Source organism: Phoca vitulina, unplaced genomic scaffold (genome assembly GCF_004348235.1).
Source record: "Phoca vitulina isolate PV1807 unplaced genomic scaffold, GSC_HSeal_1.0 scaffold18, whole genome shotgun sequence".
Lineage (NCBI taxonomy): Eukaryota > Metazoa > Chordata > Mammalia > Carnivora > Phocidae > Phoca > Phoca vitulina.
The window spans coordinates 1601071-1614692 of record NW_022589721.1 but is presented as its reverse complement, the minus strand read 5'-3'; the positions used below and the strand labels follow the sequence as shown (position 1 = coordinate 1614692).

General features: G+C 36.7%; 1 protein-coding gene across 1 annotated transcript in view; it reads right to left on the bottom strand.

The window, feature by feature from the left end:
• Positions 1-13622, bottom strand: part of ATP6V1C1 (ATPase H+ transporting V1 subunit C1) — a 41929-nt gene that overhangs the window by 14572 nt on the left and 13735 nt on the right. The window contains exons 2-6 of the mRNA XM_032415661.1: positions 10486-10656; positions 9414-9481; positions 3090-3175; positions 2364-2458; positions 547-638 (exon numbers count right to left, since the gene is read on the bottom strand). Of these exons, the coding sequence (XP_032271552.1) occupies positions 547-638; positions 2364-2458; positions 3090-3175; positions 9414-9481; positions 10486-10617 (473 nt within the window). The 5' untranslated portion in view covers positions 10618-10656. The remainder of the gene's footprint in view (positions 1-546; positions 639-2363; positions 2459-3089; positions 3176-9413; positions 9482-10485; positions 10657-13622) is intronic.

Sequence of the window (13622 nt, the reverse complement as noted above, 5' to 3'; positions counted from 1 at the left end):
GTACATTTCATAATGAAAATGACTTGCCCTGTTTGTACCACTGATGGTATCCAACCAATTTTCCCTCTGGAATATGAACGCATAACTTGAATAGTTAAATGCTTAAAGCTACACTTGCAGTAGTCATAGTACGATGAGATCAAGAAAACAAATGTGTTCTATCTTTTAAAAACCTAACGTAAAAAAGCTAAACTTGGAAAACAGAAAAGCAGATAAATTACATTGTAAAAGGATTCTTCGATTGAATTCTTTTAAGCAAGTAATTGCTATGCAATTAAACTATGATTTGATTTAAAACAATTTTAGACAATTTTTCAGTAAAAACTTAAATGCATAAAGGGATAAACAAACAAGTACAATAAATCAGTCTCGCATCTGTTTTGACTAGGCTGAATTAATAAACTTTTCTCCATGAAGTAAACAAACACCGTTTTGATTACAAAAACAGCATAAACTGGAATTCACTAAACCCCAACAACAGCTCGTTCAGTGCATGCTAGAGTGCTTCCCCAATTCTTAATATTCACATATACTTGATACGCTTACGCATTCTTCCGTTCCAAATTCTGAAGATTTCCCTTCAAGTTATTATATGCGGATGCTCTAGATTTCAGGTCATTGTCAATTTGAGTCACTCCCTTTAAAAATGAAAAAGAAAAATAGGCAAAATTTCCCTAAATCTGCCTCTACTAACACAAAGTAGCTGTACCTGAACATTTACTTTAAAAAACACCATCACTGGTTGCTGATGTAAACCATTATTTTAAAAGCACAACTTTAAAAAAGGTCATTTAAAAAAATAACCTACTTCATTTTTAATAACCCTGGTAATTTCCATATGAATCTTTTCTACTAAAGATAACGTTTTAGTCCACATATATTTTAATTACTGTTATGATACTATTTCTTAAACCACATAAATGCAATCTAGGCTACTGGGTACAGAGATTATTGATTAAAAGGCTTTAACTTCAGAAGGCTGAAGGATTAATTTCCAAAAGTAATAAACTACACGGTTTTGCTGTTCACAACACCACTATTCTTACACAAAATATTTTTGCAATTAAATTACAATTGTGGATGAATATTATTTATAAATGTTATAAAAGCTGATTTAAAAAAAAAAAAACTACTAACAATTTAGGAAGAAAGTACAAATCAGCAGACTTAACATCTGAAGAACTAGTTCCAATTCAGCTCTACCATTATTACCATTCCTCTATGAGCCTGTTTCCTCATCTATACTAGTATCAGAAGATAATGATTAGATCCTTGATAAGGATCAAAAGAAAATAGGGCTCATAGTAAGAGCATCATTTTATATAAGCAAACTACTCACTTTCATAAAATTATAATGATGACCTCAGTTTTAAAACCCTTAATAATCTACTCATTTATATAGAGCACATTGTCAAATAAAGTCATTGGGAGCCAGGAAAAAGTCTGTCCAAATAATTTAAACCTTAATTTTCATCCTAGCCAGATCATAACAATGTTGACAATTAAAAGGGCCTCGTCTATTTGCCCTGTTTATAGCTTCAGGTAAGACTTTTACATTTTCTCTCAAGTTCAAGGACTACAATATAAAAGGCGAGTTCATGGATGAGCTTCACAGGATCTGTGTACTCCCTGAAACTGTACATAAAATCATGTGTACGTGAATACAGGCATTTTTTTGGGTAGAGGATCGATACTGAATGTCAGAAGGTGTCAGAGAACCCATAAAGTTTAATGTCTAAATCAGTACTATACATAACCATGCTAAAGTAATCATTTTTGGGGCGCCTGGGTGGCTCAGTCGCTAAGCGTCTGCCTTTGGCTCAGGTCATGATCCCAGGGTCCTGGGATTGAGCCCCGCATCGGGCTCCCTGCTCTGCAGGAAGCCTGCTTCTCCCTCTCCCTGTTGCTCTCCCTGCTTGTGTTCCCTCTTTCGCTGTGTCTCTGTCAAATAAATAAATAAAATCTTTAAAAAAATAAATAATCATTTTCATCTACCTAAATGACTACTAAATCTTTAATAGATTCCAGTTTCCTGTTCTACATAATCTGTTACCCTTAAATTTGTGTAAATCATAAATACAGAATTTTTAAGTTTACTTTCTTAAACACCATTGATAAAATATCTAAGTTAACCACTTAAGTAAGTAAACAGCACAACTTGGATAATGTACACAGCAAAGTGTTATATTTTAACATCTTTCTTTTTTGGTAAAGTTGTACTAAGAGTACCTCCTGTTTGTATCAGTCACATATCATTTAGTTGCTTTGTCAAAACCTAAAGAGTATTGCCCAGCTAAATACTTATAAAATAAATAAAGCCACTATAAATCACTGTGTCCTACCTGTGTCATTTTTTATCTTACCTTGGCGATTATTTCAGAAATATTTTTCAGGGACTGCTTGATTGGATACTTAGCCATGTCCCACTGAAACCTTGTTATATAAGTAACCAAGTCAACTGAAATAAGGAAATAAATTAATTACTGAGAAGCAACAGAATATTTATAGGTTTCCTACACAGTAATAACTTTTAATGGAATCAGTAAAGATGTCATCATTGCTGGAGAGTCCTGATTTTAAAAATGTGGAACTATATTAAATAACATGGATTAATCAACATTTTTTACCTTGTAATCTGACTGGCTCTCTTCTCCTTACTCAAAATTTTATATTATCATATATACACATTTTTATGTGTGTATGTGTGTATATATAGCTATATATTAAAATGCTCCTTCTAATTTGATGACTTAAAAAATGGAATATGTGCATACCTGTGATATGCCTCAAATGTCAGAGAAAGAGACACAAAGATTAAGAAACTTCAAACTGTCTCCTCAATAAGTAGAATGTGACAAAAGTATGTTCTTTCTTCGCCAACTTAAACTGAAAATAAATCTATTAAAACCAGGTGATAATTGTTTCTAGGAGTCTATACTTCAACAATCTTCAAAACACAGACCCTTTCACATTCAAATGAAAAGAATAAAAAATGTAGAGTCAAAGAGACACTCAACTACTATTCCGTTTTCGTAGCTAAATCATTCACCTTATGTAAGTCAGTACCAAATCCTGAAGTATTAGCTTACCTCCATTGGCCAACAGATTCTCCTGAACTTTATCTTTACTATCCTCCAATACATCAGCCATGTATTGAGCCACTTTCTTAACCACCCTTGGGAGGCACAAAAAAAAAAAAAAAAATCAACAATCATTTTCAGGAAAAAGACCTATATTCCATGCTATACAATGAACACACTACATAAGCACATGAATCTGACCATATCTGTTCCCATTACATCTATCTGTATAATATAGAACATGGGTCATAACTTCTACAAATAAGGTTTTAAGGATAAAAGGGACCAAGATTTTGTTATATGTGAAGCTCAACTGAGTAACTGTAGAGATTTAAAAAGACTACATGCAATATTATTAAGTCTGGAAAGAAAGTAATGGGAAACTAATGAGAAACATACATTATATGACAAAAATGGATCAATGAATCTGACTGCAAGGACCAACAACAAAGGATGGAGGCTGGGAGCTAGCATTCACCACTTACATGCTTTCACTTAGGACAAAAGAGATCCGACAGGCAACAGAATACAAGCAACACTAATGATGAAGAATGAGGTCCTGTATTATTTATTCATTAACTATTTATTAAGCATCTACTACATGCAAGGAACAGTGCTAAAGAGAAACCATAGTGCCATAACTACTGAGGCACCTAGATATCACTTTGTCAATCCCTTCATTTTATATAAGTAAAGACGTTAAGGTATAAAGAGAATAAGTGACTTAATCACAAAAAGTCACAAAGTCACAAAACCAGCTAATGGCAGAGCTGGGACTAGAAACATAGTGTCTGGACTTTGGTGTTCTTTCTCCAGTTCCATGTCTGCCTCTGGGCCCTGGGTGGGATACAAAAGTATACAAGACAAAAACAAACAAACAACACTAGTTTCACATGGAAATGGAGAGACACCAAAAGACACAAATGACTAAATACAAAGTAATCTATGGTTAAGTGCCAGCTGAGAATACCAGGTTACAGAGAGAGAAGCACAAAGGAAAAAGGGATCACTTCCAGCTACTATAATCAAAAAAGCATAATGACTCATGAGCAGGGCAATGAAGGACAGGAATGGTTTTGAAAGGATGATTAGATGGGAAGAAAGTACATTCTTGCTGCAGGGCATCCTTTGAGTCAAGATCAGGAGCGGCAGAAAAGCAAGGGCATCCTTGCATCCTTGCAGAGGATGACAAGGGATCCACACTGCCCAGAATGCTGTGCTGAGAAGGGGAGGTTAGGCTAGGAAGGTAGCCTAGAGCCAGATTGCAGATAGATAGCCTCTGATGTCAGACTTTAGAGAGAAGTGTAACATGGTCAAAACAAGGCTTTGGACAATCTGAGGACCATATGCTCAACGGCAGGGAGGATAAACGGGTAGACAAATTAAGAAACTCCTGCAAGGGGCACCTCGGTGCCTCAGTCAGTTGAGCATCCAACTCTTGGTTTCGGTTGAGGTCATGATCTCATGGGTCCTGGGGATGAGCCCCGTGTCTGGCTCCATGCTCAGTGGGGAGTTGGCCTGAGATTCTCTCCCTCTGCCCCTCCCCTAACTTGCATGCATGCGCCCCCTCTCTCTCTCATATAAATAAATATTTAGGAGAAAAAGAAAAAGAAATTCCTGCAACATGAACCAATAAGGGCCAGAAAAAACGCTATGCTAAATGACTTCAAACCTAATAAAGTAGAACAACTGTAGAAAAAATGATGTAAACTGCTAAGTCTTCAACACATTTAGCTTGGGGATTTGTACACACACTTGGCTATGTCTCCAAAATTCACTTATCCCTTCAAAGGAGACAAGGCATTATTCCTGTGTAATTTCACAAGCATCTTATAAACAGAACCATTTGCTATGAACACGCAAAAATGGCCATATGTTTACCGCAGAAATAGCTCAGAGTGTAGAATTGCCTAGTGTCAAATTTATAAACCGAGTGTGTAATTCAGAACTTCCCAATCTCCCTGTGCATCTCTACAAGAGTATCTATGTCAAAGTACACATGGTCACCTTAAAAACTGCTCTGATTAGATTACTTGATAAGTAAAAACTGTAATCTACTCCATATATCACAGTGTTCAGCCTTTAAAAACTGGAACATTTAAGTCATTAAGCTCCCATCTGTCAATTCTACCAAGGTCTAACAACTACAGGATTTTTAAATTCCTCATTGTTTCAAAAAAACTGACAAAGACAAGATTGCATAACAGTGCAGAAAAGAACAGCAGACAAACTGCACAGGTAACTTTTGATTCCACAACCAAATGTACTACATTTAACCTAAATACTTTCCAGATTCCTCCCCTAAAAAATGTGAACAAACCTTACACTACATTCAGGATATCCCAATGACAATTTAAGGAAAGACCTATAGCGCCAACGAGATGATTAGTAAGAATCCAAATAATTACATTGTCAGGGACCTCCCTTCTTCACGTCTCTGGTGGTTATGACCTGAAACTGTAATGAGGGGATAGAACTGTAGGGAATATAATCACCTCAGGGATGGCAACTACAAAGAGATTCCTCAAACTTTTTCATAATCAAGAAACAAAGAGATGTTCATACCATCAAATTAGTGCTCTGAGAATATCATCAATACTTATTTTCACATTTGCCCTATAATTAATGCATGGAATTACTCACCGTAAAGTACTTTTAACTTTTTAAAGTTACTTTTTCTTTCATCCTTTCATTCTTTTTTTTTTTTTTTAAAGATTTTATTTATTTATTTGACAGAGACACAGTGAGAGGGAACACAAGCAGGGGGAGTGGGAGGGAGAAGCAGGCTTCCCGCTGAGCAGGGAGCCCGATGCAGGGCTCGATTCCAGGACCCCAGAATCATGACCTGAGCCAAAAGCAGACGCTTAACAACTGAGCCACCCAGGCGCCCCCCCTTTGACTCATTCTTATTGCCAAGTGCCTCGTCTTAAAACTTTTAATATCTCTTGCTTAATCTACTGTAAATGTGTCTGCTGACTTTTTTGCCTCCAATATTAAAGACCATCAGTACATCTGTCTATTTACTTACTACACGCTGCTATGTTAAAAGGTCTCTCTGCAACATCAGCCTCTATTACCCAGAGACGCTGCATTACGGCTGTTCCATCAATAAAGAAAAGCCTAATAGCATACATGGGAAACCCTTCCAAACAGACTTCAAGAATAAGTTCCCTTAGAGCTTCAATCAAATATACATTTCTAAGATTCTCCAAAATTCTGTTATCTTACAAAATTGTACCTCTTTACCCAAACCCTAAGTATTTAAATGCTCTGTATTCCAAGAATCAAAGGAATCGTAGACTGGTTCTGCCAATTAATCAAAATGCAAAAAGTGATCAAGGATCCCATATCCATCTTCAGCTGAAATACAGAGCAAGTAAGTATCAGGAGTGACTAAAACTGTGGTTTAGAAAAACTTTTACTGTAACTGAATTTTAAAAACAAGAGCATCATTATCTTCAAATAAATGGCATAACATCTTATGTTCACAGAACAAAGACTTAAAATTATTAGGATGGCAATATTCCCCAAACTGACCTACAGATTCAACACAATCCCCATCAAAATTTCAGCTGACTTCTTTCCAGAATTTTGACATGATGATCCTAAAATTCATATGAAAATGAAAGGTATAAGAATGGCCAAGAAAACCTTGAAAAAGAAAAACAAGAGAGAATTCACACTTTCTGATTTCAAAACTTACTACAAAGCAACAATAATAAAGACAATGTGGTGCTGGCATAAAGACAGAAATAAGGATTAGAAAGAAATATAAAACTGAGAGTCCAGAAATAAACCCTCACATTTACACTCAGTTGGTTTTCAGCAAGGGTGCCAGGGCAATTCAATGGAGAAAAAATAGTCTTTTCAACAAATGGTGCTAGGACAACTGGATACCCACATGCAAAAAAGTGAATTTGGGACTCCTACCTCACATCATATACAAAAATTAACTCAAAAAGGATGTAAGACCTGGGGCGCCTGGGTGGCTCAGTCAGTTAAGTAAGTGTCCAACTGTTGATTTTGACTCAGATCATGATCTCAGGTTTGTGGGATCGAGCCCTACGTCAGGCTCCACACTTGGCCCAGTCTGCTTGACATTCTCTCTCTCCCCCTGCTCATACTCACTCACTCTCTAAATAAATAAAATCTTTAAAAAAGGATGTAAGACCTAATGTAAAAGCTAAAACTATAAAACTCATGGAAGAAAATATAGCTATAAAACTGTGTCACCTTGAATTAGGCAATAGTTTCTTAGACATGATATCAAAAACAAAAGCAACAAAAAATAGATACATTGGACATCAAAATTTAAAATTTTATGATTCAGAGGCACCTGGCTGGCTCAGTCAGTGCAGCAGCAACTCTTGATCTCGGGGTTGTGAGTTTGCGCTCCACACTAGATGTACAGATTACTTAAAAATAAAATACTTTTAAAAAAAAATTGGGGGGGGGCACCTTGGGTGGCTCAATCTTAAGCGTCCAACTCTTGATTTCGGCTCAGGTCGTGATCTCAGGGTCTGAGATGGATCCCTGCAGCAGGCTCTGTGCTCAGCAGGGAGTCTGCTTGAGATTCTGTCCTTCTCCCTCTCCCTTTGCCTCTCCCCACTGTTTGCATGTATGCACACTCTCTCTCCCTCTAAAATAAGTAAATAAATCTTTAAAAAAAAATTGTGCCTCAAAGGACACTATTAAGAAAGTGAAGACAGGGTGTCTGGGTGGCTCAGTCGTTAAGCGTCTGCCTTCGGCTCAGGTCATGATCCCAGGGTCCTGGGATCGAGCCCCGCATCGGGCTCCCTGCTCAGTGGGAAGCCTGCTTCTCCCTCTCCCACTCCCCCTGCTTGTATTCCCTCTCTCGCTGTCTGTCAAATAAATAAAATCTTTAAAAAAAAAGTGAAGACAACCCACAACCCAGAATGAAAGAAAATATGTACAACTCACATCTGATAAGTGACTTGTCTCTAGAATTATAAAGAACTCTTACAATTCAATAATAAAAAGACAAGTAAGACGATTAAAAAATGGGCAAAGGATCCAACAGACATTTCTCAAAAGAAGAAACACAAATGGCCAGTGTAAATGCATGAAAAAATGCTCAACACATCACTAATCTTTAGGGAAATGCAAACAGAAAATGCAATGAAATACTACTTCCTATCCGCTAGAACGGCTATAATAAAAAAGATGAACAGTAACAAGTTCGTCAAGAATGTGGAGAAATTAGAACCTCTATACACTGCTAGCGGGACTATAAAATGGTGCAGCCTCTTTGGAAAACAGTCTGGCAATTCCTCAAAATGTTAAAAATAGAGCTACCATATGATCAGTAACCCCACTCTCCTAGGTACATACCCAAGAGAAATGAAAACATAGGAATATACAAACACTTGTATACAAATATTCATACCAGTATTCTTATTAGCCAAAAAATGGAAATAAATAACCTAAGTGTCCACCAACTGATAAATGGATTAATAAAATACGGTGTATATGTACAATGGAATATTCTTTGGTAGTAAAAAAAAAAATTGAAATGGGGCGCCTGGGTGGCTCAGTCGTTAAGCGTCTGCCTTCGGCTCAGGTCATGATCCCAGGGTCCTGGGATCGAGCCCCACATCGGGCTCCCTGCTCAGTGGGAAGCCTGCTTCTCCCTCTCCCACTCCCCCTGCTTGTGTTCCCTCTCTCGCTGTGTCTCTCTCTGTCAAATAAATAAAATCTTAAAAAAATAAATAAATAAAATAAAAATAAAAATATAAATAAATAAATAAATAAATAAATAAAAATTGAAATATCAATACATGCTATGACATGGATAAACCTTGAAACATGCCAAGGAAAAGAAACTAGTCACAAGAGACCATATATTGTATGATTCCATTTATATGAAATGTCCAAAATAAGCAAATCTTATACATATGTCAGAAAATAGATTAACAGGCAGGGAGTAAGGGGGGACAAGTAACAGAAGGTTTGTGATGGTGGAAGTGGGAGAGTGATGAAAATGTACTGTAACGGACTGTGGCGATGGCTGCACAACTCTGTGACTATATTAAAAATTGCAGTACACTTTAAATAGCTGAATTGCATGGGATGTAAATTATATCTCAATAAAAATATGAAAAAGACAGTCACGATTTTCATACTTCAAACAGGTATATTTTATTGTATATAAACTGTACCTTCATAAAGATGATTTACAAAGAAAAAAGAAGTCATTATTTTCTAAAACCATTCCAATAAGCAGAGTATCCATGTGATAATAAGCCCAATGTCCAGTTAGCCTGATAACAGTGACTCTCATTTTGCTCTAGTCTATGCATATAAGTACATTACCCTTCTACAAATGCATCCAGTTTAGCCAGTTCATCCGACAAACCAACCAAGACATCCAGTGTGCCAACCTAGGAGGGAAATAGACCATTTTACTACCTAGGTTTCATCCCCCCCCCCTTTTTTTTTTTACAAGGTGATACAACATCTTGATTTGAAGGGCCCACAAATCTTAAGTTTTCCGTATTTTATTTCATAATGCACAAGTGTGGTTAAAAAATGTTTGTCAGACATTTCGAAGCTATTTTTATGTGGAAGATAATCCTCTAATTCATGGGTACAACCACTATTTAAGATGTGCAGATTCCCTAATGGCAGGCCTCTGCCCCTACCCGTGCTGCTCAGCGACAGGTGGATCATCTGAAGTCATGGTTTACAGCAGCACCTCTTAAATAGGGGTCCATGACTGTCAGTGTCTCAAAGCAATTCATAACTCCCCAAATACAATTTTAAGTATTTCTTAAATGAATGCGATGTATAAGTGCCTGCTAAGTTAACCAGCAAAATAAAAGTATCATGATTTTTTCTATTCTGTAAAATTACTGACAGCCTGCTTCCCTTTGAGGCTGCCAGGTTACAGATCTTCAATAACTGTTAAATAAATTAACCACATTAAATAACTAGGTGAGATTTGCCAAGTATGATTAAAGAGGTACAAAGGTAAAACATTTACAACATTACTGAACACTATATGAATTTAACAAAAAATCGGGTTCACTGTGAAATTTAATATATATTACTAAGATTTTTCACTTCTGAAGATCATATTTGTGAATGTAATATATCAAATATTTTCATAAGATTTCTCATTACAATTTATAGAAAAAGCACAAAAGTTTTTAAAAACGTTATCTCACTTTGGTAGTTTACTTCTAAAATCTCAATTTCCTCATTATTTAAAATCTGAAGATCAGAGAGAACAAGGTAAGTTTTCAGTTATGCCAATGACTGGAAATGAGCTTTTTTTTTTTTTTTTTGAAGGAACCCAGATATCTCATTTCTTCTAAAAGGTAAGCACAGACAACTGTCCTCTTCATGATGAACTCACACACTATTTTACACCACGCAGTTTTACCTTTAAGTCAGGAATGTTAAACTTTGAAGCAATAGCAAGATTATTGTTCTTCGTAGTTGCTGCGTGCAATTTCTCCCAAGTTTGCTGACATGTTTTCTCCCCTGGAGCAGATATAAGCCAGAACTCAGTCATATTTGTTACCAAGTATTTTTTCCAAAATCAAGAGTGACTCTGAAAGGTAAAACAAAACAAACAAAAAATACCTTTAATACCATTTGTTCCTAAAGTATTTCAGAGTCACAGGATAAGATAATTATTAACCTGTTTCAAAACTAATCCAACACTGGCAGATGATCTCAAGCAAAGTAAAATTTACTTACCTGGAAGTAAATCCACATAAATGGTAAAAGGGGATTTATTTATACTAGAAAAAAAAAATGAGGGGCGCCTGGGTGGCTCAGTTGGTTAAGCGACTGCCTTCGGCTCAGGTCATGATCCCGGAGTCCCGGGATCAAGTCCCGCATCGGGCTCCCTGCTCAGCAGGGAGTCTGCTTCTCCCTCTGACCCGCCCCCCTCTCATGCTCTCTCTCTCTATCTCATTCTCTCTCAAATAAATAAATAAAATCTTAAAAAAAAAAAAAAATGACAAAGACCTAACACAGGAAGTATCTAATTTTTTTTAAATTACAAAACATCTAAAATGGGAATTACTCCAAGAAGTGAGACTACTCAAAATACTAGCTACCAACGGTTTCATTTCACAAAAGAAGTAGAAGAGTCACAAATTTATAGGTTTATCTTAAACTTTTAAAACATAAAACCAAAATAGGAAATTTAAAAACATGCACAACTTTTACCTTTGAGAAGGAATTGAACGAATGCATTTGAACAGTAGCCACTAAATAAATTTGTCATATCTGGCTTAGCAACTCCAACAAAGTTAGCCAAATTGGTCATTAACTTTAATCCACATTCAACCTAAAGGAATCTCCTCAAATCCCTGGCGTATACTTAGTTGCCATCAAACATTTATAAATTTGCAAAAGAAATCTCGCCAATTGGCCTTATATGTAAAAATATGATTGGGGGGGGTAGTGATACAATCCCACTGGATCTGAGTGAGAGGCTGTGTGTGGATCCCCTTTCCAAAGAGTTCCATTAAGACACAACCAACCCTCAGACGCCTGGGTGGCTCAGTTGGTTAAGCATTTGCCTTCGGCTCAGGTCATGATCTCAGGGTCCTCCTACTCAGCAGAGAGCCTGCTTCTCCCTCTCCCTTTGCCTGCCACTCTCCTCTCTTCCTCTCTCTCTCTCTGTCAAATAAATAAATAAATAAAATCTTAAAAAAAAACAAAAGACACAACTAACCCTCTTCTACAACCTCCCTTTTTCCTCCCTCCCTCTCACACGGAAAAACAAAAGTCTAGAGCCAAATGTATTCAGAATCTAAGTAGGTAAAGTATACAAACTCAAAAATGAAAATATTACCATACCATTATTTCCACTTTAATATGTCTTCATTAGAACCACCATAAACTTTCCTACTACCTGTGACTGTTGACGCTCCCCTGAATAGAAAATAACTACCTTACAAAGTTGTCCTGATAACAAAATCATATAATGAATGTGAAAAGACTTTGTAAATTTAAATTTCCTTTAAGATGTAAAGTATTATAGCTAATCATAATGGACTTTTATTAATTTCACGATTTCATTCAGCCTATTTTTAGAATTATACTTGAAGTAATCCCATGCAATTATTATACAACTGAAAGTGCAGTGAACACAGACGCCATTCTATATATTTATCTTTTTCCAATTTCTGCTTGTAGAGCATCTACTATATACCAGGTACTGTTGTAAATGTTTTATACATTATCTCGATCTTCCCAATACCTCTATCAGATACACATCATCCTCCCCATTTACAGATAAGAAATTCAGACAGGTTAAACTGGTATAAACACAGATGGTGGTATTAAATGACTATCTCAAAAATTCTACTCTAAAATGATTTTTCCAGGGCGCCTGGGTGGCTCAGTTGGTTAAGAGACTGCCTTTGGTTCAGGTCATGATCCTAGAGCCCTGGGATCAAGTCCCACACTGGGCTCCCTGCTCAGCCGGGAGTCTGCTTCTCCCTCTGACTCTCCCCCTTCTCGTGCTCTCTAATAAATAAATTTAAAAAAAATAAAATAAAATGATTTTTCCAGCATTAATGATAAAGATGCATTTAAGAGCTACACTCTCTCAAATGATCAACAAACTAAGCACAGGCTTGTTAGTGATGGCAAGCCCAGACAAAGCATTCAGTCTGGCCAGAAAATAGTACAGCTTAACTGGCCATCCATGGAAGGAAGCCAGAGCACCAAGTTCTAAAGAAGCCATCCAGAGATAAGCTTTGACTTGAAAACAAAACCATTACTAGACTGACTACCTGAGGAACTTCAAATGTTAAATTTTAAAGCTATTATATAAATATCATTCTACCCATATTCTTTTCCAACTTAATTTTTTCATTCAACCTGTTTTTCGAATTATTCATGGTGATCCATATATGTAGTTCATTCATTTTAATTGCTATAAGGTATTTTATGAATAACCTAAAATTTATTATCCATTTTCCTCTGGAAGGATAGTTACATTTTACTTTTTTGCTATTATAAACAATTTTGCAGTGAACGCTTGTGCATGTCTGTTTTTGTGAAAGAATTTCTGCAGGATAGAAGTAAAACCGCTGAATTGAGTATGATCACGTGGTAGACTGTCTTCAAATATGGAGGCGACAAGTCTTTCCATGCTCCAATGCAATGTGACTGCCACTCCTCCCATCAAAAGGTGGATTCTATTTCCCCTCATCTTGAATCTGGGCTGGTCTTGTGACTTGCTCTGACCAACAAAACTCAAGGAAGCCACACTATATGAGTTCAGGGCCCAGGCTTCAAGAGGCCTTGCAACTTCCACTTCTGTTTCTTATGGTCCTCAAACCACCATGGAAGGAAGCATGTAGTCTAGTCTAGTGGAAAATAATAGGCCACATGGCAGAGAAACAGCAACACTAGGGCTGAGCAACACTAGGGCTGATAACCAGCAGAAACTACGGAATAGCTGAGTTTCTTGAAACTTCCAGCATAGTGAATGTTCCAGCTGAATACAGCCCCATCAATGAGCCCAAGTGAAACAAGCAGAAGCAGCACTGA